At 41.2% G+C, this 24,644-nt stretch overlaps 3 protein-coding genes across 6 annotated transcripts in view; 1 reads left to right on the forward strand and 2 right to left on the reverse strand.

The window, feature by feature from the left end:
• Positions 1-1,697: 1,697 nt before the first annotated feature.
• On the reverse strand, positions 1,698-3,288 carry LOC119910758 (interferon alpha-inducible protein 27-like protein 2A). The gene is made up of 5 exons (XM_038729565.1): positions 3,239-3,288; positions 3,021-3,092; positions 2,837-2,866; positions 2,601-2,768; positions 1,698-1,966 (listed from the first exon to the last, which is right to left on the reverse strand). The coding sequence occupies exons 2-5, from the start codon at positions 3,028-3,030 to the stop codon at positions 1,839-1,841; spliced, it is 336 nt and encodes a 111-aa protein (XP_038585493.1). The 5' UTR covers positions 3,031-3,092; positions 3,239-3,288; the 3' UTR covers positions 1,698-1,838.
• Positions 3,289-8,192, forward strand: LOC119910757 (galectin-8-like). 2 transcript variants are annotated; one of them, XM_038729563.1, is made up of 8 exons: positions 3,289-3,489; positions 3,721-3,809; positions 4,975-5,185; positions 5,309-5,428; positions 5,549-5,575; positions 6,707-6,795; positions 6,954-7,119; positions 7,240-8,192. In XM_038729563.1, exons 1-8 carry the CDS (start codon positions 3,313-3,315, stop codon positions 7,408-7,410), a joined length of 1,050 nt encoding a protein of 349 aa, XP_038585491.1. In that variant the 5' UTR covers positions 3,289-3,312; the 3' UTR covers positions 7,411-8,192. The 2 variants fall into 2 exon arrangements, with proteins under 2 accessions (XP_038585491.1, XP_038585492.1); XM_038729564.1 differs by having other exon boundaries at positions 7,261-8,192.
• Positions 8,193-10,101: 1,909 nt separating this feature from the next.
• Positions 10,102-24,644, reverse strand: part of LOC119910756 (palmitoyltransferase ZDHHC14-like) — a 47,920-nt gene continuing 33,377 nt past the window's right edge. The window contains exons 5-11 of one of the 3 annotated variants that reach the window (XM_038729562.1): positions 21,147-21,284; positions 20,061-20,109; positions 18,214-18,316; positions 17,381-17,490; positions 15,340-15,445; positions 11,287-11,309; positions 10,385-10,585 (exon numbers count right to left, since the gene is read on the reverse strand). In XM_038729562.1, the coding sequence (XP_038585490.1) occupies positions 10,534-10,585; positions 11,287-11,309; positions 15,340-15,445; positions 17,381-17,490; positions 18,214-18,316; positions 20,061-20,109; positions 21,147-21,284 (581 nt within the window). In that variant the 3' untranslated portion in view covers positions 10,385-10,533. Of the gene's footprint in view, positions 10,631-11,286; positions 11,310-15,339; positions 15,446-17,380; positions 17,491-18,213; positions 18,317-20,060; positions 20,110-21,146; positions 21,285-24,644 lie in introns of all 3 variants that reach the window. The other 2 variants (XM_038729561.1, XM_038729560.1) reach the window with 2 other exon arrangements.

Consider the following 24,644-nt stretch of genomic DNA (forward strand, 5'->3'; position numbering starts at 1 on the left):
TGGTAAGTCATGACTGTAACTGGAGCATCAGATGACAAACAGAAACAACTAAAGAGTTGTTGAAATAGTTTAGTTCTGACTGCTCCTTCAAACCTGCCTTCAGGACAGACTTTCATCTTTAAGTCACTGAAAAAAACTTTTGACCCTGTAGGTTTTGGTGGCTCCGATCAAGATCAACGTAATTACTAAAGTACAAAATTAAGTTTGTATATTTAAGAGATCATACAAGTGTTGTTCTAGCATGCAGGACCTGCAGCAACTTTGAGGATATAATGTCTTCACCATTTATGTTCATGTACACTGACAGTTGATTGCAGTAAAAGGTGAAAACTCAATTAAATCTTGATGCAATACTAGACTCTTATCAGTGAAGTCCCTCCTCAGTTGAAAGTCCCTTCATGATTAGACTGGGTGAAATTAAAAACTCATTTTCTTTCAGACGGGCAACATCTGAATCCTTTGCTGTTCAAGTTTTCAGAAACAGGTGAATATATCCAATGATGAGTGTCATAATAGACACAGATGCAGTGGATTATTGTCAATAACTGCATTTATATTAAGCCTGTATTCACAAAAACAGAAACAGACCATACTGACATGATGAAACCTACTCACTCTGGTTGACCTCCTGGCTTTTCCTCTGACGCAACCATGAGGATGACATTTCACCTCACTTTACATTAATAGCCACCTGGAATTTGTTTTCAGTACAACATGGGGAAAAAAACTCAGTACGCAGCGTCAGCAGCACAACACAAAGGAAGATGTAACTAAATACACAATAAATAATAATCACAATATTCCTAGATAATGAAGAGCAGAATGTATCACAATGCCACAGACAAAATTTAGTCCTTTGGTGCAGAAAAAAAATTGTTTTGGTGGAAAAGGACCTGTAGTGCCTCCCAGAGGGCAGAGGCTGAAACAGGCAGAGAGCAGGATGAGATGGGTTACATATTGTACTTGCCCATTTGATTCTGAATTTGTTGTACAGTGATTCAACTGATGGGAGCGGAGAGCCTGTGGTTTTGGAGCATCTGTTGACAATGGGAGTGTGAGCGTCTATGCTGCTGTACCAAACTGTTGTAGATGTACTGAGGACACTTTCAATGATGGCTGTATAACACTGCAGGAGGATTCAGTGGTTTTGAGGAAGAACCGCCTCTGCTGGGCTGTTTTTGTTTATGCAGTCTGAGAAATATTCAATTGTATGACAAGAACTGTAAATGAGTCTGTGATGAACATAACAGAACTCCTTGTTTTGGGGTATGAGGCCTATTGTGCTTGTAACATCAGCATACTGCAGGATGGTTACTGAACTATGCTGGGCTATGAAACTGTTGGTGTATAAGGAAAAGAGCCAGTGGGATATGACACAGCCCTGATAGGCACCAGTGCTGAGGGCCAAGGGCCTTAACCCACTGTCTCCTTCACCACAGGAAACAACAGATCCAGTGGTATGGGCTGATAGCAAGTATGGTGTTAGAGGCACTAATCCATATTCCAACAAATCGATCAAATGAATGTAAAGTAAAAGGTGCTGCTCTTATGAATCCACAGCTGAAAATTTCCTAACTATGCAGTTCCCCTCTGCTGTATGAGATTCATTGGATTATTCATCAGTGTTTTGGTTTTACAGCCCACAACTTTACTGTGGTCACAAAAAGAACAAAACCAAAAAAAAAAAAACAACTTAGTGAACCAGTGAACACTTTCATTTATTTTCTCACTCAGTGCTTTCAGGTAGAAGTTATGAGGAATGGAGATAATTACAGATGACACGGTATGTTTTTAGAGATTTAATGCATGAATACATTCAATAAATATATATTTCAAAATCATTTATTGTTTGATTTTTTGGTGAAGAAGCTGGCCACCCATCCCGCTGCTGCTCCAGCTGCTGCGCCAGCTGCTGCGCCAACACTGGCCACAGCTGCAGTGGCAGCTCCTGACAGACCAGCTGCACCTACAGCAAGATTACACAGGTTTTTATTCAAGGTATCCAGTCACAGAGAAGCTGAGAAAGCCTTGCTCTCAAACCAACAGGCCAACACAGTAGTACTATTGTCATCACAGTATATAGTATTATTAAATTGTACTGTGCTGTGTTTTGTTGAATACTGCACTATTTATCCACATAAACAAATAAGTTACACTGTGATATTTAGTAAAGTGAGAACATTTTTTCACATGGGACAGAGAGCTCATAGCCCAGAGCGTCTGACCCAAAGAAACAGAGAAAATCCTTGGGCCACAGTGGAAGCTCCTTTTTCCTAAGAAAAGGAGTAGACCTATACATTACACAAAACAATCTAACAGATGTTCATTCTGGCCCAAATACTAGCACACATGTAGGCCTACAAAAAAATAATGATACAGGAGGATTATTTAAGTGCATCTATGTAGGCCCTACTTTAATAACCCCCGATAGAGATCAGGAAGTGTTGGAACAGAAAATTACCTTGTCTCTATTGTGACATTATTGTTGTTTCAGTTCCTGGTTTGTCCATGATACCCCTTTGATTACAGTTCCGGTATTGATCATCTCACTATTAAAAACAATCACCATAAAAAAAATCAAGTAGGTTAATGCTGTTTACCTGCTGCCTGCAGAACAGCCACGGTGCTTCCCGCCGCCACCGCTCCTCCGTTTGCGACTGCAGCAGCAGACATCATGCCGGCAGCGTAGGAGCCTGCTGCTATTCCAGCCGAGGTGAAACCTACACCGGCCAAGGCAACAGGAGCCGCCGCCACCGCAACTACGCCGACTGCACAGAGACAAGAGCGTTAAAGTCAGTCTAACAAATCAACACAGGTGATCCATGAAGACTCTTACCTACTCCTGCTCCAATGGCGGCAGCTTTTCCTGAGAAAAAGGATAGAAAACAGAGGTTAACGTTTCATCTGGTTTCATCAAAGACAGTAGCTATGGTATCTTGGCATTGTTAAAATTATATAAGGAAAGCACAGGCTATACGTTATGAGAAAAGAAAATAATCACTAGCGTCTGCGATACCGACCAGGACCCATTTCTTCTAGTCTGACCAGCTTTGGTTTCTTGGGAAATGACACTCCAGGAGGCTTTATTCCTGCTGAACAGAAGAGGGCGACGGGGATCAAGAACAGGAAGTTGAAACTCAACTAACTAGCTATGGATTTTTTTTAAACAGCTTTTCTCTTAACTGTAGCTTATGACATTAAAAAAAAGCTTAACAGTATAAAATAAGTGACATTGCACCTCTGTTGTTGTTCAGCGTCCAGCTGACCCGATCACGTGGTAGCCTTTGCGCAGCCGCGTGGTGTTAAGGGCTGATGGAGAGAAGATGCCAACTGCCATCATCTCTGTGTAGTGCAGGAGAGCTGCAAAACCGGTCATATTTACCGCAGACACCACAGACTCCGTTGTCTTTCAGCACAGCTGCATGTTGCATGTCTGACACGAGAAGCCTGATGTCTGTGGCAAATGCGAAACACACTGTCCTGAATCCGGTAAGAGGCTTATTATCATTATCCACATCCCTCTGATGCCATCATGCGATGATCAATAGACCCTCATGTAGCTTATTAATACAGCTTGTTACTGTGTGCAAGTCGCTGTGTTGTGTTTGTTCCTGCTAATATATGACACACAGAGGCGTTTCATGTTAGCTCCCTCATTTCATGTCTTCAGCTGCAGTCAGTGCAGGTTTCCGGTGCTTTAACGTCAGCTCTCCACCTCAGGTGATCCCATACACAGGGCCCATACCTGGAGGTCTGCACCCTGGGGAGATCATCATCGTCCAGGGCACCGTGCCCCCAGATGCTGACAGGTAAGATGTAATTAAATTAGAGAGGTATACTGAGGAGGTGCCACCCTTAAGGATATGTGTAAGATTTGATTAGTAAACCCCAGAGCCTGTGATACTTTTATCTGCAAAACTTCAAACCCTGTGTGTAGTTCAGTAAGGGCAGCTGTGGCTCAGGGGGTAGAGTGGCCATCCACTTATTGGAAGGTCGGTGGTTCGATCCCTGCATGTTGAAGTGTCCTTGGGCAAGACACTGAACCCCAATGTATGAAATGTAATGTATGAACGAGTTTCTGTTTCAGGTGAGCAGTTGGTACCATAGCCTCTGCTCATCAGTGTGTGAATGTGATGTGGTGTGAAAGTGCTTTGAGAGGTCGGAAAGACGTAAAAGGCGCAATACAAATACAGACCGTTTACCGTTCACTGTGGGTCCCAAAAATGTTTCAAACTATAGCACTCACCCACCTATACAACACACAGACACTGGCAGCCTTCTCAGCTAAAATGACCACATGGATTTCTGTTCATCTCCCAAAATTCAAATCCAAATAAAATGGATGTAACTTTATCATTAACTAAAATGTATAAGCTTATTCTTAATCACCCTGAAAAAACCCTTTTGCTGACTTAATTGAACTAGATTTTGTTTGTGTAATTTTGCACATAAGTAAAATATGCTGTTGGTTATATTGGGTAATGTATATTTTTTGTATTTCATGTAAAGGTTGGCTTTTTTTAAGGTGTTGATGGACAATGAAACATTGTAATGGACAAATCCGTTTGGGAACAACTAGTCTAGTTCTGTGGGCACAGTGGAGTAAAATCTGTTTTGTCCAGCATATTTCCCCTCACAGCTTTTAGATCCATTTATAATGACATCACCTACAAGATCAGCTTGGATTTGTTTTAGCTCAGCTATGACTTGAGTTGTGCCTCCTCCGCCTGGAGGTCAGAGGTCAGATTTGGCCACAGCGCAGTGTGTTGCTCAAAGAAACTTAAGCGTTATAAATACTTGTTGTCCTCTGGCTGACCATCCAGTGGCACCGCACCACACTTTTGACTCCTCAGCTACTAATCTCTGTGGTTTGTCACACCCTGTTATGTCAGTTGTGGTTGATTAAACACAACCTTATTTGAAATTATGCGCCATGTGAACATAAAGTAAAATAATCATAAACCCTCTCTGCAGGTTTCAGATGGACCTGTCGAGCGGCTGCAGCACCAAGCCACGCTCTGACGTCGCCCTCCACTTCAGCCCTCGCTTCGAAGGGTCGCCCTGTGTGGTATGTAACTCCCTGCTGCAGGAGAGCTGGGGCAAAGAGGAAACGCTCCATCAGCTGCCCTACAAACGCGGAGCCCCCTTCGAGACCATCATCCTGGTGCACGAAGACGTCTTCAAGGTCAGTGAACCCCTGCTGTTGAGAATGAAGGATAAGCCTGTGTAGTACTTAAAAACAACAAATGCGCACAGCAATGTAAGTAATAGAAAAATAGGATACTGAAAGACTTGTCTTCACCCATAGGTGGCAGTAAATGGTGCTCACCTGCTGGAATACAAGCACAAAATCCCACTAAACAGGGTTGACACATTTTCTATATCTGGCAAAGTCAAGGTGCACGCTATTGGCTACATCCCAAACTCAGTAAGTAGATTTCCCATCCCTTGTTTGCTTTATTTTGTCCTCACAAGCTGATCACATGTGTGTTTGTTTTATAGACATATCTGATTAATAATCTCTAAATTTTGCCTTTTCTCTCTCTAGGCAATATATTCAGAATCAGGTGACTTGGTGAGTTTGTTCTTTTTGCGTCATCTACACAAAACCTCTGTGCCTATATGTGCCCAGCATCTTGTGACGCCACTAAAACTGGAGCACATGTCCTCAATGATTCCTCTGTTTGTGCACTGCAGACTGTTTAATTTAGCATGTGCCCCTCAGACTTTTAAAGGACAAATCTGGTTTATTACAACTTGAGCCTTCAGGCAACCAGACAGATGTAAACAAGCCAACAGCTTAGATGATCTAAACCACTTTATTTGGTACTTGATTGTGACTTCTAATCTAATCTAAACAATTAATTTGGTAACTGTAATGTTATTATTACAGATAGATGACCAGAACTATGAAAATAACGCCAAAGTTGTAATAAATTGGATTTTCAGAGCGACCCAATAATCCACAGCAGTCTCCTCTATTCCAGAACAAACACATCTGCAGATTAAAAACCAGTATAAACACTGAATGTTAAAAATCAGCTGTTCGGCGGACAACAGGATGCTGAGAGCTGAGCTACTGCTAACGTTCACTCAGCTTATATCTCAAATAACTTAAGATCCAGACATCCGACGAGTAAAATCCTTCATCTGGTTAAAATATACAGTAGTAACAACTAAGATCTACAAAGTGTATTATTATAAAAAATTGGCTTAAAACTGACTGATTCTGGCAGAACACCACAACAGTAATGCATGCGCAAAGGCAATATGGCGCCATTGGTTGGTGACCAAAGGAAACGCACCATTACCTTGACTGAAATTAGGGATTACTATAGTTTTGAAAATTGTTGAAAACATTTGGTATTATGTAAGTACACACCTCAACAAAATACATAACATAGGTCTAGTTGTTTTCAGAAATTTTAATACGGAAAATTTATAGATTTTAACTTTAATTGATTAGTTGATCGGAAAAAAAATTTAAGCAAAAATGCCAAACATTTGCCTCAGTTTCTCAAATGTGAGTTACTGCTTTTCTTTGTGATGTAGGCCTGTGACAGTAATCGGAATAATGTATTTGAAGACGTAACCTTGGATTGTGGGAAATTATATTGGGGATTTTTCATAGTTTTTCTAGACTAAATGATTTCCTGAGAAAATAATCAGCAGATTAATCTATAATTATAATATATTCTTATTCCAGAGCCTCCCTTACAAAGGCAGTATACTCAAAGGACTGATGCCTGGACAGCACATTACAATCAAAGGACAGGTCAGCATGTATCCTCACAGGTAAAGTACCAGAAGAAATTCACCTCAATATAACAAATAAGAGCAATCTGCATGTCTCGCTGATTTGAACTACTAATGTCAATTAACATTTCCCTCTGGGCATTTCTTAATAAAAAAAATTAAAAAAAGATTTACCTTCTAGTCCACGTGTCTTCCAGTTTTACAGTGAACCTCCGCAACAGCAGGACAGAGAACATCGCTCTTCATCTGAACCCTCGCATGAAGTCGGGGATGTTCACCAGGAACTCGTACCTGAGCGAGTCCTGGGGTCAGGAGGAGCGGGAGCTGCCCTTCTTTCCCTTCTCGTCAGGGGAGTACTTTGAGGTAGGAACCACCTACAAATTCACTGCTGTATCTGTGTAGGGTGTTTACCACTTTAGATTTGTAATATCTAACTATATGTCTCTATGTCTATGTGCTTAGAAATAATTGACCTATCCTCAGTGGGGTTTTTTTTGTTGTCAGATTCTCATCCTCTGTCAGCCCCACCAGTTCAAGCTGGCAGTGAATGGCTCACACCTGTTTGAGTTCAGACATCGGGTGCAGGACCTGAGCAGCATTGACCAGTTGGAGATCATGGGGGACCTGGAGCTCACTGATGTGAAACTGTGGTGACTCGGGACTCTAGACTTAACATAGAAGCCAGCGTTAAAGACACTGTTGTGTTCTGGTTTTTGATGCTAAACTAGCTTAGCCACAAAGACCCAGACAATGGATGCTGGAAATGGCAAAACCTGTGCTGATTTCAGGTTAGGTTAGTCTTGCAGCAACCAGAAGTCTGATTTTAAGCTAGTATAGCATTTTTGATGACCAAGTAGCATGGGCTGGTCCTGCCATGGAGCATTAATGGTCCATGTTTCCAGCCCCGGCTAGACGACTGATGCATGAGTTAGCTGTGCTGGAGCATCAGGCTGTGAGCCACCATGACTGTTTACAGCTACAAGTTAGGTTTGCCTTGGTTCATTTCTTGTACTTTCTCTAGTGCATCTCTGCTGTGATATGCCATTAGTGCACTGTATAATTAAAACAGGAAATATGTGTAAATGTTATTAAGCACTCAAGTACTTACTGGCTTTGTTTAAAAGCCAAGACAGTCAGCAAATGCAAACAATGAATGAAACTAAAGGATGCCATTCTTTTGGAGCAAGGCCCAATAAAGACTAATTTATTGTACAGCTAATATAAAATGATTGGAAACATTTGTCATCATTACTAAATAATTAGTAGTGGTTACTTTTTCTTTTTGAACATTTTTGATGTATGGTCAAAATCATTTTCATCTACAGTTTATTTTTACATAAAATGTTAATTAAATAGGACGTGCCAACTTACGGTATACCCACATTTAAGTTTAGTCTGCTATTAAAGGTCGTAATCCTCAGGATTCTTTAACACATGATAGCGTCCCATGCTCTTTTGACATTTAAGTCAATTTAACATGTAATGGTGCAGCAGAACTCAAGCACAGTGCAGTACAGGGTCCTTTTAAACTATTTCAATACCCTAACAAATGACATTTTGCAATATTTATGCAAGCTATAGAATATAGTAGTCCTGCATCTGTGACCATGTCTTGCCTCATCGCTCTCCCACTCTGTGCTGCAGTTATCAATCCTGCTCCAAAATGAAAAGTAAAAAAACATCTGGGACATTTATTTTCCAATGTCATGTGCCCCCCCCGCCCCGTCTGTTGTAACTGTTGTAAAATATGTACGAAAACTCTTCCCTATGTATCAAATGATTTAATAATAAATAAATGTGTTATTATCATTTGTATCCACTGTTTATAATGTCAGTAGGGGGCAGTGCAACAGGCTGCAAACACAACATCACGGGGTCTTCAGCTAAATATTCCTCTTTCTGCTCCAGCTAACTATAGCTACAGGAGGTAGATAATCGCTAACCTTGTCTTACAACCATTCGGTGCAGCCAAAGTAGCACAAAAATGTTGGGTTTTTTTGACTGAAAACCAGTCTGCTGCGTCTTGAAACAAGGCCAAGTTAGTTGACAGAATGAAACTAAAACAGTGAATTTATGGGCTGGAAGTGCTAAAAATGCTCTGTAGAGCTGAGGAAGACATCTGCAAGTCCTTTACTAGTGTCTAATGACTGACTGTGTCTAATCATTTTATTAGTTAAAATCTAAGAAAAATGCCACTTTCAACTGCAGTACCTCTGCTTTACCACAAGGTGGTAGAAGAGAATTAAATGTTGAAATGTTGTCCACTGCCTTTTACTTGCCAGTCAGTGAACTATCTATATTATCTATTATCTATTTAAAAAAAAGGCACACACAAATCACTTCATGTAAATGAAGTTAAATGTAACTGGAAATGGAGTCCTTGTTTAAGTCTGTACGCTTCAAAGGTTGGTGCTTGAGGCTTCCCAGGACTTCTGTCAGGATGAATAGAAGACCGAAGGACCTAAAGAGAGTCTTAACCTTGTTTGAACGTCCATAAATGTTTAGCAACATTCATCAGACAGGCTTGTTTTTAATCAGCCAAATGACCACAGGCGTGAGGCATCACAAGATTCACTTAAAAGGAAATGTAATGATCACATGACTCTCACATTAGCAAATATTATGGCTACTAAGCCTCAATATTAATGCAATCACATCTGATAAAAAGTTGGCGTTTTATTAATATCCACGGGAAATATAATAATTTGTAAGATTTGTAATAACCATGGTACAGTACAACAGTCTCTTATTTTTTTTTAAACATAGAAAAAGCAGGATGATATGCAACATGACTTCAACCATTGCACTGCTGAGAATGTCCAAGAACAAAAACAAAAAGGCAAAAGACACCGTCCAATCAGCAACAGGCAAATAGGCTAATGTTTGTTTTACAAAAGAAAAACCTGTCAGACCTGTAATCCATTGATGGAAATTCATCATTTTGACCAAAAAATGTCATGTAATGTCAAAACGCTTGACATGGTTCAGACCTACGCCACACAGAAAAAAACCCCTCCCCTTTCCAGTATCCGCGGGCTAATGGATTATGCTTCCCTTGAAGTTAAACAAAAAAAATATATAAAAAAAAAAAAAAACAAATACAGATGTCCGAGCTGTCATACAGGGCATCACACCAGAAAACATCTCCTCTCCCAGTTCCAGCAGCGCAGACGTTTTGGCAAGACATTGGCTGAGGACAACTGGTTTCAGTTCAGTTCATATAAATTCCATTCAGTTTCTAGCAGCTGAATTTAAACCACAGCCCTTTTCAGTTCTCAAGTCCTGCTGAGGTGAGAGAGGAAAACAAACTCAAGGTGAGAGCGAGTTGGTACAAAAGTGGCAGGAGGGTTTCATGGGCTGGATGCATGTTTTCAGGAGGGAGGAGGTGGTATACATCCCTTTGTCAGACGGAGCTGAGCTTTACCAATCCTCTCACAGAGTCCTCATGTAGTGAGTCCTGGCTGGCTGGGTTGTAGAAGCCGGCCTGCATGGTGTGGCTGTGACCCAGGGGGCTGCCGCAAGGAAGCATACCTGGTGGCGAGGGCACTTCCTCTGGGGTAAGAAAGTGGTGGTGGCCCACCGGCTCCTGGAGGGGGTGGCTGTGGTTGTGTGTGTGGCTGTGTCCGTGCATTGGCAGCATGTCGTTGGCCTCGTGGCAGCTGAGGCTGGGGGTGGACGTCGGAGGCGTGGGCTGGCCGAGGGGGAGTGAGGTGCACGGGCCGCCCAGGGCGAGGGAGGTGCGGCCGGGTAGAGAGCCTCCGTCTTCAGAGGTGGCCGTCAGGATGACTGGCTCGCTACTCTGCTGCTGGAGGAGAGGTGTGGCGGCGGCCTGCAAAACGAATTTGGTGCTCTGAATGCACTGGTCTTGGTCACACTGAGAGAGAGTGGCAGAAGGCAGAAGAAAGTGGGTGGGGACATGAAAGTCAAAGAGAGAGATAAGGTGCCAGAGGTGAAGGACAGAAATAGAAAACAAATAAGAGCGAGGCAGTGTTGAAAATTAGATGGAGGAGGAAAGAAGAAATGACGCACGGGATAAAGGAAAGCAGAACACGTGAGACGAGAAGAAAGGTGATTGGATAAGGGAGAGAAAAAGAAAGAAACAAATAGATGTTAGTACCCTTGTTAGAATGCACAGCCAAACAGAGAACCCATAACAACTTGTGCATCCGCCCCAGCAAAAACAGCTGAGATCACCAGACAGAGTTGAAATCATCATCATGGCCTATTGATCTCTATAGAGTGGAAATCACACGTCTATAACTGGAGCATAGTAACTGGGTTAGGTCACAGTAAGTCATCAATACCATACATTAGCAACAGATTAGCTTTAACCCTATTAGCCGTTTATCACCGCAGAGCAATCATGTGTATTAGAGACCAATTACAGATGAAATATCTCTAGCTGTGCAGAGGTGACAGGAATTAAGAAGCCATTCAAACAAATAATGCCTCCCCTTCCATCCCACATCACTACCAAAGTCTGACTGACGAGAAATTTGAAGCACAGAGATTTGTCTCCGGACATCTCACCTTTCTGTCTCATTCTCACTGACCTAAAAAGAGCAGATTACAGATGTGATTTAAACAGAAGTTGAGCTACCTTTGACAGTAGAAGAGATGTGTTTCTCAGTATTATCAACCCTCTTATCTGCAGCACGTATCAACTGCTCTTGACTTATCACCTTTGCAAGCTTGGCCTCTCTCCAGGTTGTTTAAGAGACTAATTTGGGTCGAGGATTACTGGACTGAAATGACACTGAAGCCACGCTCACAGTAACGTTAGCACAGAGCATACGTCATCAATGGTGTGTTGGCTATAAAATAAAATGGAGTGGGGGGAGGGATGCAGCGTCTTGTCCTTTTCTCTCTACTTTCAGGCCCACTCATGCTTTATAAACTTAGCCGGACTGACTCAGCACTGTCCATCCCCCATGGCAGACAGACACACAGTACAGAATGTACATAGACTGCTGATAGACTAACCTTGGAGAGCAGACAGCAAGTGAAGCAGCACAAGCCATGTTTTGGTTGGCTTTCACACGTGGCATTGATGACACAACAAGGATAAGAAACGTAATCCTACATTTACATCTTATAATATCATGTACAAAATGGCAGTGAGTCTACAAACACAACATATATAATGTGTACGGAGACAGAAATACAATATTTTATTTTACCAACCACTTTGATAATTTATCATGTCACAAAAATGCCTTAATTTGTAAACATTTCCATCTTCCAGCTTGTCAGTGGATTCTATACTTTTTTGTATCATGTGAATATCTTTAGGTTTGAGAAGAGCTGGTTGGACAAAACAAGTAATTTGAAGACATCACTTTGGACTCGGGGAAATTGTACATTTTTCAATGTTTTCTGACATGTTACAGGCCAAATAATTAATTGACAATGAACACAATGATTAATTGAAGTCTTACTTTCCAGTCCTCCTGTGCAAGATCATCCACTTAATTTAGATTCAGAAGTATCACACTGGTGAGTGGATGCTTCAATTTCCAAGAAAATAACTATAAGGTCATTGAGAGGATGTACACAAACCTTTACAAATAAACATTTCCCAAAGCTGACACCATTTATTTTTCGATTATCGAGATGAGATGGTTGAATCCAGCTACAAGTTTAGCAAATCCAGCCGACAGTGTTATTCCAGACAACACACCACTGTATGCTGTGGCTGATAATAAGTTGTACATTTGGCTACCCTTTAGGTGGTACATTCAGTATGTTTGATCGTATGCAGCTCTTACAAGAACAAAGAAACAAAGTTGGGCATTTTCTGTGACTGTTAACACCAATTACTCATGCAGCTGACTGAAGTAAGAGTGAGTGGTGAAACTGAAAACAAGGCTGTGGGTTGTCACTCCCCTCATCACGCGCGGTGCAATTACATACAAGGAAATGGTGGTTGATCAAGTTGCACTCTGCGTGTGTTGTATAAAAATAGCTCACAGAAGGAAGAAGACAGAGACAGAGCAAGAAGGACAGGCAGGAAGAAAGAAGACCAAAAATAGTCATATTTGCATGGTCAAATGCAAACTGTGTACCATGAGGTTAAAGGACAGGCTTAACCAAAATGATGATGACAGATATTGTTGGTTTTATGTGTTACAGCGACTTCTAATTCCTTTCACCTTTATTACATTCGGGTAGAGACAAAATCTCAGAAACATATCTGAAAATGGGGCATTAATCTGTCAATTATGTTTTTTATTTTTATTAACATTTTGGCTAAAAATATATAAAAATATCAGAAATGATTGAAAAATTTATTATTCCCAGAACCCAAGGATGTCATGATTCAAATTGCTTCCGATCAGCATCCAACCGACAGTTTAAAATCTAAATATACAATTTACAACAATATAAACCAGAGAAAAGCTACAAATTCTCACATTTGAGAAGCTGAAACCAGAGAATGTCTTGACATTTTATTTATTATTTTACTGTAATTTTGATCAACAGACCTTTAATCGAATGCAATGCTTACTGCTATCAATCAAATTGCCTCCCCTCCCCCCACCCCCCAAATTGAGGTTTCAGGTTATCGAGGTGTAACAGGACATCCTACCACACACTGTTGCCATGGCAACTGCTTACAAGGCTTCTAACATACCAGGCCATCGTTTTGAGCTGCATCACAGATTAAATAAGGTACATCACAAAGAAATGGGGCTTTCATCGCCCAAAAGCAAATGCAACCTCAATGCGTTTGCCAGCATAGGACTTACAGAAACGCAGCTGTGACAGGAACAAATCAACCACACAACTGTTGATACAAATGTGTGCTGCGTTTACTCGGTCCTACGTGTCTCTACACCAAGTTTCCCTTAAATGACAGATTTGCAGGAAAAAAAAGCCCTTTCTTTTTCACCTTCAGCTAAAACAGAACAGGGACTAAATGAGTTGTGGACTAGTTGGTCTTGATAATCAAATACGTTTAAGAACACATTCATAATTTTTTATTTGCTTAGAGAGTAACTTACGTACTGTATTTTCCACACAGTCAATGTAGCCTTACATTAAAAGGGTAAAATAACAGTACTGACAAAATTTAAATTGACAAAACATGAATCAAGCAGTCTGCTGTCTCTTTGCCTCCTCTATCTCTCACACACACGCACGCGTGCACAATTCATGTACATTCACACCCTTTCTCTAAATAACTCCCACCCACACACCTCTGTAGTAAACAGACGATGGGAGAGAAGTGATGGGAGACTTTTACTCATCGCAGTTTGAACGATTTAACTAAATCAAACCACAAGTCTCTCTAAAACCTACTTGATGACACAATATTCTTAACGTGGACTTGAAATAAGTGGTCCATCCCATATTGGATTTTTAAGGCAAACAAAAAGGTACAAGATATTAGGTACACAGCTGACTGTGAACGCTACAATGACGTTCATTTTCGACATCTCAATGAGAACTAACGGAGTGAGGTTGAGTTTGGATGAGAACAACGAGATGTCTGTGGCACAGAGCAAGGGCACCAGTGAGAGGAGTTTAGTAGCTGTGTCTGAATAGGCCTTAAATCTAGCATGTAATGTGCAACGTTAACAGTGACACTGAACAACAGAAGACTTGTTGCTTCTATTCAGGCACCAGAGGGAAAGTGGCCAGTGAGGTCAGTGCAGTGTGTTCTTCACGGCACCGGCTATTCTCTCCAAGACTGTGGGAGACAGTTTAACATTACAGCAGATATGTGGTCACTGACTGTGGCGTACTTTCCAGTTTGCGAGATTGTGAATTTGCACAAAATGGTCTAATTCATTATATATTATCTCTTTCTGATTCCTGCTCATTGTTTTTTGGGCCCACTGCAAGACTTGAATATCAGCATGATGAGGAGAACCTTAATCTTACATACAGTGTTCTGACTGGTGTTTGAAACTCTTTGACCTCATCTACCTTTTACTGTCTCTGCCTAGACCAGCCCTTAAAATGTTTACCATTAAAATCAGAAACAATCTGCCACAATGTCTGTGGTTGGAATTCTTCAAGGTGACATGGGGCTAAGTTCATCTGCCGGTGTTTGTGAGAGTCAATTTTCTGTTTCTGGCAAATGAACAAAAGGCAACAGCTGGAGTTTCACACACAGACTGCTGTGAAAGATGCTTTGGCCTAGCCCTGCAGATGTAGTAGCAGAGTATGACCTGGTGAGACTGGGCCAAAACATTTTATTTTTATTTATTTTTTTCAGTGAAAATGAAAAGCAAAATTACCATTCCCACTTAAAATCGACATAATCACAATATGATGTTTGCATATTGTTAGCCAAATCAACCTGCTAAAATCTTCAGGATTGCAACTATATTAAATGATGGTTGTGTAGCAACACCGGTAAGCTTCTGATATTAGGAGAGAGCCCCATCCAGTCCCTTTATTCAATGACTATTCTACTCTAAAAACTTCATCCATCAAGTGACCTGCCAACCCAACAACACTACGAACATCAACAGACCACTTCTGACGACGCAGTCTGCATTTTCACATCTATAAAGTTATCAACCTGAATGTAGTATCTCAGAGCAACCACAGAGATTCAGGTCAGTGTCTTACCATGTGGCTCTGCTGAGACTGAGTGGCGCCATACATAGTGATGCCATTGGTTGGTGGTGCCAGCTGTGGTGCGTCTGATTGGATAAAGCCCCGTCTGTCAATGAGACTAGTCAGAGAGAAACAAAGAATAGAGAAAGGTGTTGTTTGTGGGCATTCATTTACAAATACTACATAGCAAATGGGCTTACCCATGAACATATTAAACACAGCAGTGTAATGACATGGATTCTTTAGAGCACAGAAAGCCTTAAGGTACAAACTCCTTGACTGACTGCAAGCTAATACAGTATTAGCGGCATGTTGAATCAATGTTAGGTGGGAAGGATTAGCAGAGTGCATGTGACCTTGTGAGACAGTAGTGTGCAAGTGGATGCATGCTGTATTATTGTCTTTAGACTCACATTTTCCACTCACACACAAATCACCGAGGTGCTGCAATGGAGCACTGGAGTGAATCACTGTTTCTGTCCAATCATTAATGCTGCAGAACTCTGACACAGCTGGATAGACGACAAGCCGCTAAACTCTTAGTATGCATGTGCATGTATGTGGTCATTGGCCAGATGTACAGTATGTGATAACAGTGATTTATAAGCCAGATAAAGGTTGATCTGACACAGAGCAGCCTCTACCACACACATACACACACACAGCCAGCTGAGGTGTTAAACTGCGCGAGCAGGGTAATCATTTAACAGAGTGTGTGTTGACAGTGTGTTCCAGAGGGACTGAGCTGGATTCAGGTGGAAATGGTTTGCTAGAATCACAGAGATAAACTACAGAAATCTACAGCAGCGGTTTGGTCTTGTTAGCAAATAAATACCGGAACGTCTGTGAATGCAGCTAGGAGGAAATTAGCATAAAAACATTGGAAGGTTAATGCATTAGAAAATGTGAGTCAAGGTCTCAGCGGGGAATAAAATGCAAGAGGCTTTTGTCTGTGTGAGAGGCAGAGTTGCTTGCATAGTTTGAGGCTGAGGTGCAAACATTCCTTTCTTGCTGGTGGACCCAGCTGTGCAATGCCTGTGGCCGGCCCCAAACACACCCACACACACACGCCCAGATGGCAGCCACCTGTGCACTGAGGACTCTCCTTTGCCACCCACTGGAATCATTATTGGTGACTTATGGCTTGTGATGGCAAGAGCACAGTACAGCCAGATACACTGACAGAACGCTGCTACAAGCCTCCCTCGTTGCTCATCTTATACACTCTGTCAGTGTGTGTTTGTGCCCATACAGATGTTATTTAGTAATTTCAGAAGGTACTGTATGCATGTGCTAAACTTGACTCTGTGTTTCTCTAACTTTCTGTTTGTGAGTGACAAGCAAAAGGCAATGTTAAAGGGCTGCAAGTTCCAAAGGCTAAGACATGTTTGTGACATCCCGACAGCGTCACTGGGAAGTGTTGTACCTTCAAAGTTGGTACAGTGGCCAGTAAAGATAAGAGCAGATAGACATGAACACATTTCTAACCACGACGAAAGAAAAGAAAGAGCAGTTGAAGTTGGTGGAATCGAGAACTACAGTTTCACGGATGAGTAGTGAGAATTGTTGGTACAAAATGCCGAAGTGAAAGAAGCTGGGAGGGAATGTGCAATGTGTGTACTGACATTTACAGTCACATGGACCTGAGAATGCAGCTTTGACAGTTGGCCTGTATTTTTGTTAAATCATATGAACAGCAAAAGTGTGAAATCCAATATATCTAGCCAACTTTGATCTTGGATTTTGTTAAAACGGGCTTGAAATCCTTTCCGCTCTAGCAGTATCGGAGTAGCTATGTTTAGAGAAAAGGCTGCAGGCAGCTCCTCACATCAAAGGGAGTCTTGACTAACAGTTCTATTTTAGCCTTTGGACACAACAGAAAATTACAATGAAAAAAAAAAACAACAACAGGTGCTGTGAGCCATTACAGAGAAGGTGAAACATTACTGAATGGGTTTTCTCAGAGCAGTGAATGATGGGGTTTATATTTCATCATCTGGGCATATGCAAATCACCTCATAAAAACACTCACACACACACATACATGTCATACCTCGGTGGCAGGGGTCCACACAGTGCTGCACAGCAGTTGGTGAATATATTGCCATGGCTGTAGGGGTTGTAGTTGTCTTTCCCTCTTTTAGAAGACCAAGACCCTTTTATCTGCAGGAGACAACACAGCATCAGTCACATTTTCAGAGGGCTGGATAAATATCTCAAAGTCTCACTGGAAGAATCTCGACTCTGTGTGACACGGAGATTATGTGTGTGTGTGTGTATATTGTGTCTAGTCCAGTGCTAAAAGATGTTTGTGGTCCGTACGGGGATTGAAACCTGTGGCCACGGCGTTATTAGCACCATGCTTAAGAGAGAGCATAAACATGCTTCTGTTTTATTACGGGATCTATTTATTAATTATGGTACAAGGTTATTAATGCCAAAGTTGTAAAGCGAAATAAACAAACACCTGAATTAAAAGCCTTGTGACTATTTGTAAAACCACATCAACAAATAAAATATACATTATATGGGCTTCATTTCTCTCTGTTAATATGTAGGAAAAATTAAATATTTAACTTTTTGTTGTGGTTACGCAACATCTGTATAAAAAACCCCCCCACAATATTTTTGTTCTAAAGTTAAGTAATACCTTTATAAAAAAACACCATCCCTACCAACAACTGCGACTAACAAAGAACAATAATGCTACTAAATCCACACTGAAAAGTAACTGTATATGATCAACTATAACAAAGCCACAAATACTGTGTGTCTAGCAGATATAGAAAGCTTAACTTAGGGGGTCTCATGATTTTGCACTTTATATTTTAAAAGGGACAGTATAAGCTGCATGCTGATGTCTACTTCGTATTTGTTCATACTCACATCTTCATTGGTAGTCTGGTTGGAGCTGATTAGGTAGGTATGGAAGCCTGAGAGGCCCACAATGGACCAGACAGAGAAGAAACACACCACCACCTCCAGCACAGTGACACAGTTAAGTCAAGGATTAATTGTTTGCCATAGCTTTTATTTATTCCGTTCTTACATTTTGTGAAACAGGAAGTAATGTGAAAGCCCATACAGACAAAGACACACATCAGAGACCCATATGGAGCCAGCATGGACAAAAAAAAAAACAAAATAGCTAGCATATTGACCTACAGCCTCAGGCCTGTCCTTCTCTTGCCAATAGTTCCTAGTTACCAGTTCATTTGGCTAGGACTGCAGGCCACTGCTCATTTTCTCTGCTCCACATAAAGCACAAAAACACAGACACTGTCCAAGATAAATCCTTCTGCCTTTATACAAATGAACTACAGTGACCCTTAACTACATCTTAGGAAACAGTTTCTAAAAGAATGTCTTAAAAGATAAGACCCACAAATACCCAGACACTGCCAATTCACTATTTAGTACCACAGATAAGTCCCTGCGGGCATACTGAACAGACATAAATGACTTGGTAGGTCAGTATAACATTACATACTCAAAGGCGATGAGTCAGTCTGTTGTAAAAATCAACTAAATACCCTCACTCTCCCCTTTCCTCTCTTAATCTCCCTCTTCTCTCTTCCTCCTTAGCAAGGACAAAACATATCATCATTCACCTAGTACAAAGGCCTGCCACGATGCTATTGACTGCAATTCCCCTTTATTAAAAGTCCTGTAGCACAGAGGCCGTTATCAGCTTGGCTTGGCACACATTTCTCTGCCAGAGAAACAGTTATCTCGCTCAGCCATAGAGAGAGAGAGAGAGAGAGAGAGAGAGAGAGAGAGAGAGAGAGAGAGAGAGAGAGAGAGAGAGAGAGAGAGAGAGAGAGAGAGAGAGAGAGAGAGAGAGAGAGAGAGAGAGAGAGAGAGAGAGAGAGCGCGCCATAGCCTCGTGCTCTCAACTTGATTTGTGGCTTTGAAATAGCGTCACATATCACTTAGATTTCATAAATTTCAATTCTGGTTATTATCGGGCTCCTAGTTCAGATTCTTGTATGAGTGAGGGAAGAAACCACAATATACTGAAAGCAAAAAACACCTTGATCTTCAAGTCAAAAGATGTTTCACTCTCTTCTCAGAAATAGTGTGGAGACTGCGTCCTACCTTTTCTGCCTGGATTTAAAGCAACAGTCAAATGGTGTGGAGCCAAACTTTACGTCATTTCAAAATAAAACGCTTCACTTGTTTGGATTTACCACATGATTATCGCTGATGTTATGTGACAATAAGCTGACTTACAGGGTATTTGTAACAGCTGTAGCTTAAGACATCTTGCACGCACTGGGCATCTATCAAACAGCAGACAAACTCATAAAATCTCACTCGCACAACATCTCTGTAGAGGGAGTGGGGGCAGGTTAGAGCCAGATGAAATCAAAAGACCGAGTGCACCAATAAACCGAGACCGAGTGAGGAAATGCCTTGCGTGCTGTGTTACCCTGATGGAACAGGACTCAGACGCACACCAGTTATGCAAGTAGTATAACTCTTACTTTGAAAAGGCATGTTATGCAAATTAATTCTGATCCATACAATGACCTGCATGAGCACTCGCTAGACAAGTTAGTCCATGTCGGGTTGTGATAGAATTGAATCTATGTAAAGCCGGGTGAAAAACTACGGACAGAAAAGTATATAAACAAAATCACGGACAGACAGCAGCATAAATCAGACAATCACACTTAACAGACACATATTGCACAGTAAATGCCAAAAGTCTGATTATAGTGAAAGGATATCTGGCAGGACTATCTTTAAGTGCGTTGAGGAACCCGCTTTGATGGGAGCCTGTGAACAGAGAATGACAGAGTCTCCATTAGACCACTATACAATCAGCATTAAACAACAGCCATCGAATGTGGGACCTTGTATCAGATATTGGCTACTACACACTCTGGAGCCGTTACTTGCTGCAGACCATTTCTTGGTTGAAGTTGATGTGTCAATACGATGAAGTGAGCCCGGCAGTGTGCCTACATAAATTCTAATTAAACTTCCAAGTTTCAAGAGTGGGAGGACAGAGCCAAAAGTAAGGCCTAAAAATGAAGTGTTAGATAGCTATATGTGGCTGGAGACATCTCTGTGGCTCCAATGAGCCCTGACGGATCATTTATGTAGCCTTTTAATTAGAACTGTGCAGAATTCAACAAATGATTTCAGAGAGAGCAAAGACATGTTCATTTGGATTATTGTTTACAGAATACATGAAAGATTGTAATGAAAAGGTGAGAGTTTAGTGCCTGAAGCAATGGAGGACTGCAACTACCTTTGATTTGAAGCCCTGTCAAGAAGGTTTTACCACTCTTGTACAGTGAGCTTACGACATGAAGAGATTATTAAGTCACTGGGATGCTGTGACTTGGCCTGATCCACACTGGGAGAAGAAAAACAACTACAAATCAAATAATTCAAACTGCTGTGATGCCTTTTAGCCACACTTGACAGCATTTAGACTCAACACAGCATGGTTACAATCAAAGTAAAGAGAACAAGCTCAAAAGAGTACTAATAAGTACTACAATTTTCTAGCTAATCTTGGCTCATCTTTCTTTCCCAGAGCAACACTGATCTACTGACTGATGTCTGAATACACACACACACACACACACACACACACTCTGATGGTGAGCCCAACAGTCCACTGCCTGCTCCCAGCTGGAAAGATGGTAAAAAGCCAAAATGCTGAAGCTTTTCACAACGCCCACTTACAACCTGCTGGCTGAAACACACCGACAACACAGGATGATGAGTGTGTATGTGTGTGTGTGTGTGTCTCAGTACCAAGCCTGGGCACATGTCCTTTTTCCCTCCCCTCCACTACTTACGCAAAATGATGTGTGTGATGACGAAGGCGAAGATGAAAATGGTGAGGAAGGAGAGCGAGAGGATGAACATGTAGAAGAAACGGTAGTTCCTCCTTCCCACGCAGTTCCCCACCCACGGACAATGGTGGTCAAAACGCTCTGTATGGACAGAGAGAGGCAGATGGAGGCAGGGTAAGAAACATTAACTTTGGATACAAGGACACACACCTAAAAGTCTTTCCTTTTATCCCACCAATGCTGCTGCCACACTGATACTTATACTATGTGAAGTCTTTGTCATGCACATGTAATCGTGTAAAAAAACAAAAAAAACAAAAAACAAACCCCACAGAAACTGGGCTATGTACACATGGCGTAGAAATCAGGTTTCTCGAAGCCCAGTTACTGAAACCAGGTCTTTTTTTTTTTTTTTTTTAAATGACCAGGTTACTTCAGTGCATGGAAACACACACTAGCACTCTGGAACTGTGGGAAATTAGGGGAAAAGGGAAGTGTCCCCCTGGGTCTTGGCATAATAGCATACACATTTTTCACATAGTGCAAAATGGCTATTTATACAAACTAGCTAATAAAAGCCGCAGGTTCGGCCAACATGACTGAATATGGCTGACAAACTGCCCCTGTCACTTTGGGACTGTGCCAGGTTGAGAGGTAAAAGAAGCACTTTGGCTGGGTCAACAGATAAAGTGTCTTCAGTAAGACCTCAATTTAAGAATATTTGAAGACAAAAGATAGATAGCAAAGTGAAAGTGTTGAACAGACCACTGTGTTCCTTCCATAGAAATCATGCCGCAAAGAACATCTGGGGTTTTCCAGTAATGTTAACAATGATACAAGCCTGTCAGCCACCTTGATATAGTGTGTGTAACTGAGAAACTGAGAAGTGTTCTTGTGTTGCACAGAGGAGCCTCTTTCATCTGAATGTGTATAAAATGTTTGGAATTCAGAAATACTTACTGACGTGTAATCAAAACACAAAATGTGAATCTAAATGCAGTCTACAGTGTTCACATACTTTTGAATGTGAAATGCTTTCAGATGAAAATTAGTCAGTGGTATTTTAATCAACGAAACTGTGCTCCAACACACTTCTCTTTTCACTGATTGACTGACTCACTAGAGTGGACGGCTTATTGTTGTGGTTATCGAATCAGTCCTAGCTCTGGAGTCCCATCTCTGAGCATGGACTACTAGCTGTGCACGGTGGTAGCTACTTAACTAATTAATCAGAGCCATTATTTGTTTAGTGAGGTGAAATGACCTGCTTTTGTCTTCATTAATCAATGCCTGGTTGAAGTGTGTCTGGGAAACACAGCCTCTAGTCAGACAGGATGAATGGGGACAGCTACCACTAGTCAAATCTGATTATCAGAGCCTGCCACAATGGCCCAACAATGCCAGGAAAGGAGAAGTGACACACACACACACACACACACACACACACACACTGATGTTCTTCTGTATGTGTTCATACACTCCCTATTCTCAGTGTGTCAATGTAAGGATGTTTTGTGAGGAAGTGTGAACAATGAGCCAGGGGTTCCACTGATATTCAAGAAATATATGAAAAAAATTTACAACAGCACCGTTTTACAATAATTTAATATATTATTTATGTGCCAATATTCTTTTGATGTATTTGTTGTTTGCTTACATAGCAATGTAATTTCCTCAAGAGGGCCATTAAAGCTTCATCTGATGTCCTTTAATTAAGCATATCAGAAAAAAACAAACAGCAAACAGACCTAAAATTACTCTAAAAATCAATTACAAAATCCCAACACGTTGCCCACACATAAACAAGCACCAGTATTTATGAACACTTCAAGGGGAAACAGTGTGAAACACAGAAATCTTTAAAGTAAGTGAAGAAAAAGAGCACAACAGAAGACAAAAAGGGAGGTGGCTGTGTGTATCACAATTCTGCGCTCTTATAAGCTTCTTCTTTCACCCCTAGGAGGATAACCCTCGGCCCTATCCATTCTGGCTGCTAACTTATTTAAGAGCTTGTTAGCCCCCTGGCGTTTACAGCACCCAAGGAAAAGAAAGGGAGACTGAGAAGTCAAGGGGAAGCACTCGTACCCCTTTTTCCCTGCCAGTGTGATCCCCCATTTTCCATTAACATAAATAAGATTTCCCTTGCTCTCAAGTGTTTAAAAAATGTGAATGTTGGTCCATTTTTTCTGCATATGACCTAATTTCCTGTACCATTACTCATACAGTTTATCATTCATAATGAACCCTGGGCTGACTGACTGCAGATTTCACTTTGGGGATATGGAACCATGTCGGGTGGAGACCTGGAGCTTTGAGAGCAGAGAGGAAAGTAGATACCAATTATAGACGACATCCATCACCAGAGTTTATCACTCCCACCCACTTGCAGTATGGACAATTCAACTATGTTTCTCACTCATCATTTCCCTCCCACCTGTGGCTCACAACTATGATCTAAACATACTTTTTAAACCTTACACCCAAGGATTTGGATTCTTAAGATCACTCCTCTGTATATCCGTGTTTGCTTTGAAAAAGCCTTTAAAAGCAGCCCGTGTGGTTGTACTGGTTTTAATCTGTCACTCATTGACTTTATCCTGTTTTTGAGGCATGAAAATCTGTAGTACTATATGTGAAATTTTAACCAGAAAAGTGGGCTTCAGCACAGCAGTGCCATTTCAGAATTTAACAATCCACTTAAAATGTGCCCAAAATCCACCTTTGTGTATAAACATACATAGCCTGTTTGTGAAAATGACTGCCCTACCATCTTTTTGTTCAGCTGCCAGTCTGTCTTCTTTCCTGCCAGCATGCATCTGCCGCATCCGATTACCACCGCCTAACCTTTTTTACTGTTTACCACTTTCTCATCTTTGTCTCCTTGGTTTTTAGTCAGCCTTTCTGACGAGGAAATACACATTCAAAGGAGTTGTCTCTGATGAGTGAGCAGCACAAAAACCCTGATGAGAAAGATACAGACACACAGGTCTCTGTATCTGTGTCCCTATCTTTTAATAATTGCCTAGCTGCGCTCTCACTTTGTCTGTCTCTAGTTGTGAGGAGCAGCAAAACTCAACCATTATGCTGCTGTTTTCTTTTTGTAACTATTCCCTCCCTCTCCTCCGAGTGGATGCCAACTCCTCTAAGCATATGTACTGTATATTCCCTGTAGATATGCATCAAAAACATTTAGTTTGGCCTGTATTCTCAGATACAGATGCAAGATCATTTGTTTGACTTATCGGAATTGTGTTTGCTAACATGTGTTTGTGTGTGTTGGGGGAGGTAAATATGTATTTCAGCATTTGTATCATCCCAAGTATAAAATTTATTCTTATAAGAAATAAGATAACAAATCTAAATCATTCTCTAAAATGACTAAAATGAAGCAGCAGCTGACCCGTTTATCAGATTACCAGACCCTCTATTAAAAAAACATATAAACACATATGAAGTGGTTAAAGTTAGACAAACCACAAACTAGATAGCAGATGGTTTGGT

The sequence above is a fragment of the Micropterus salmoides genome, unplaced genomic scaffold, assembly GCF_014851395.1.
Source record: "Micropterus salmoides isolate LMB-PRFRI ecotype aquatic unplaced genomic scaffold, ASM1485139v1 Ms_hic_scaffold_19, whole genome shotgun sequence".
NCBI classification, from domain to species: Eukaryota; Metazoa; Chordata; class Actinopteri; order Centrarchiformes; family Centrarchidae; genus Micropterus; species Micropterus salmoides.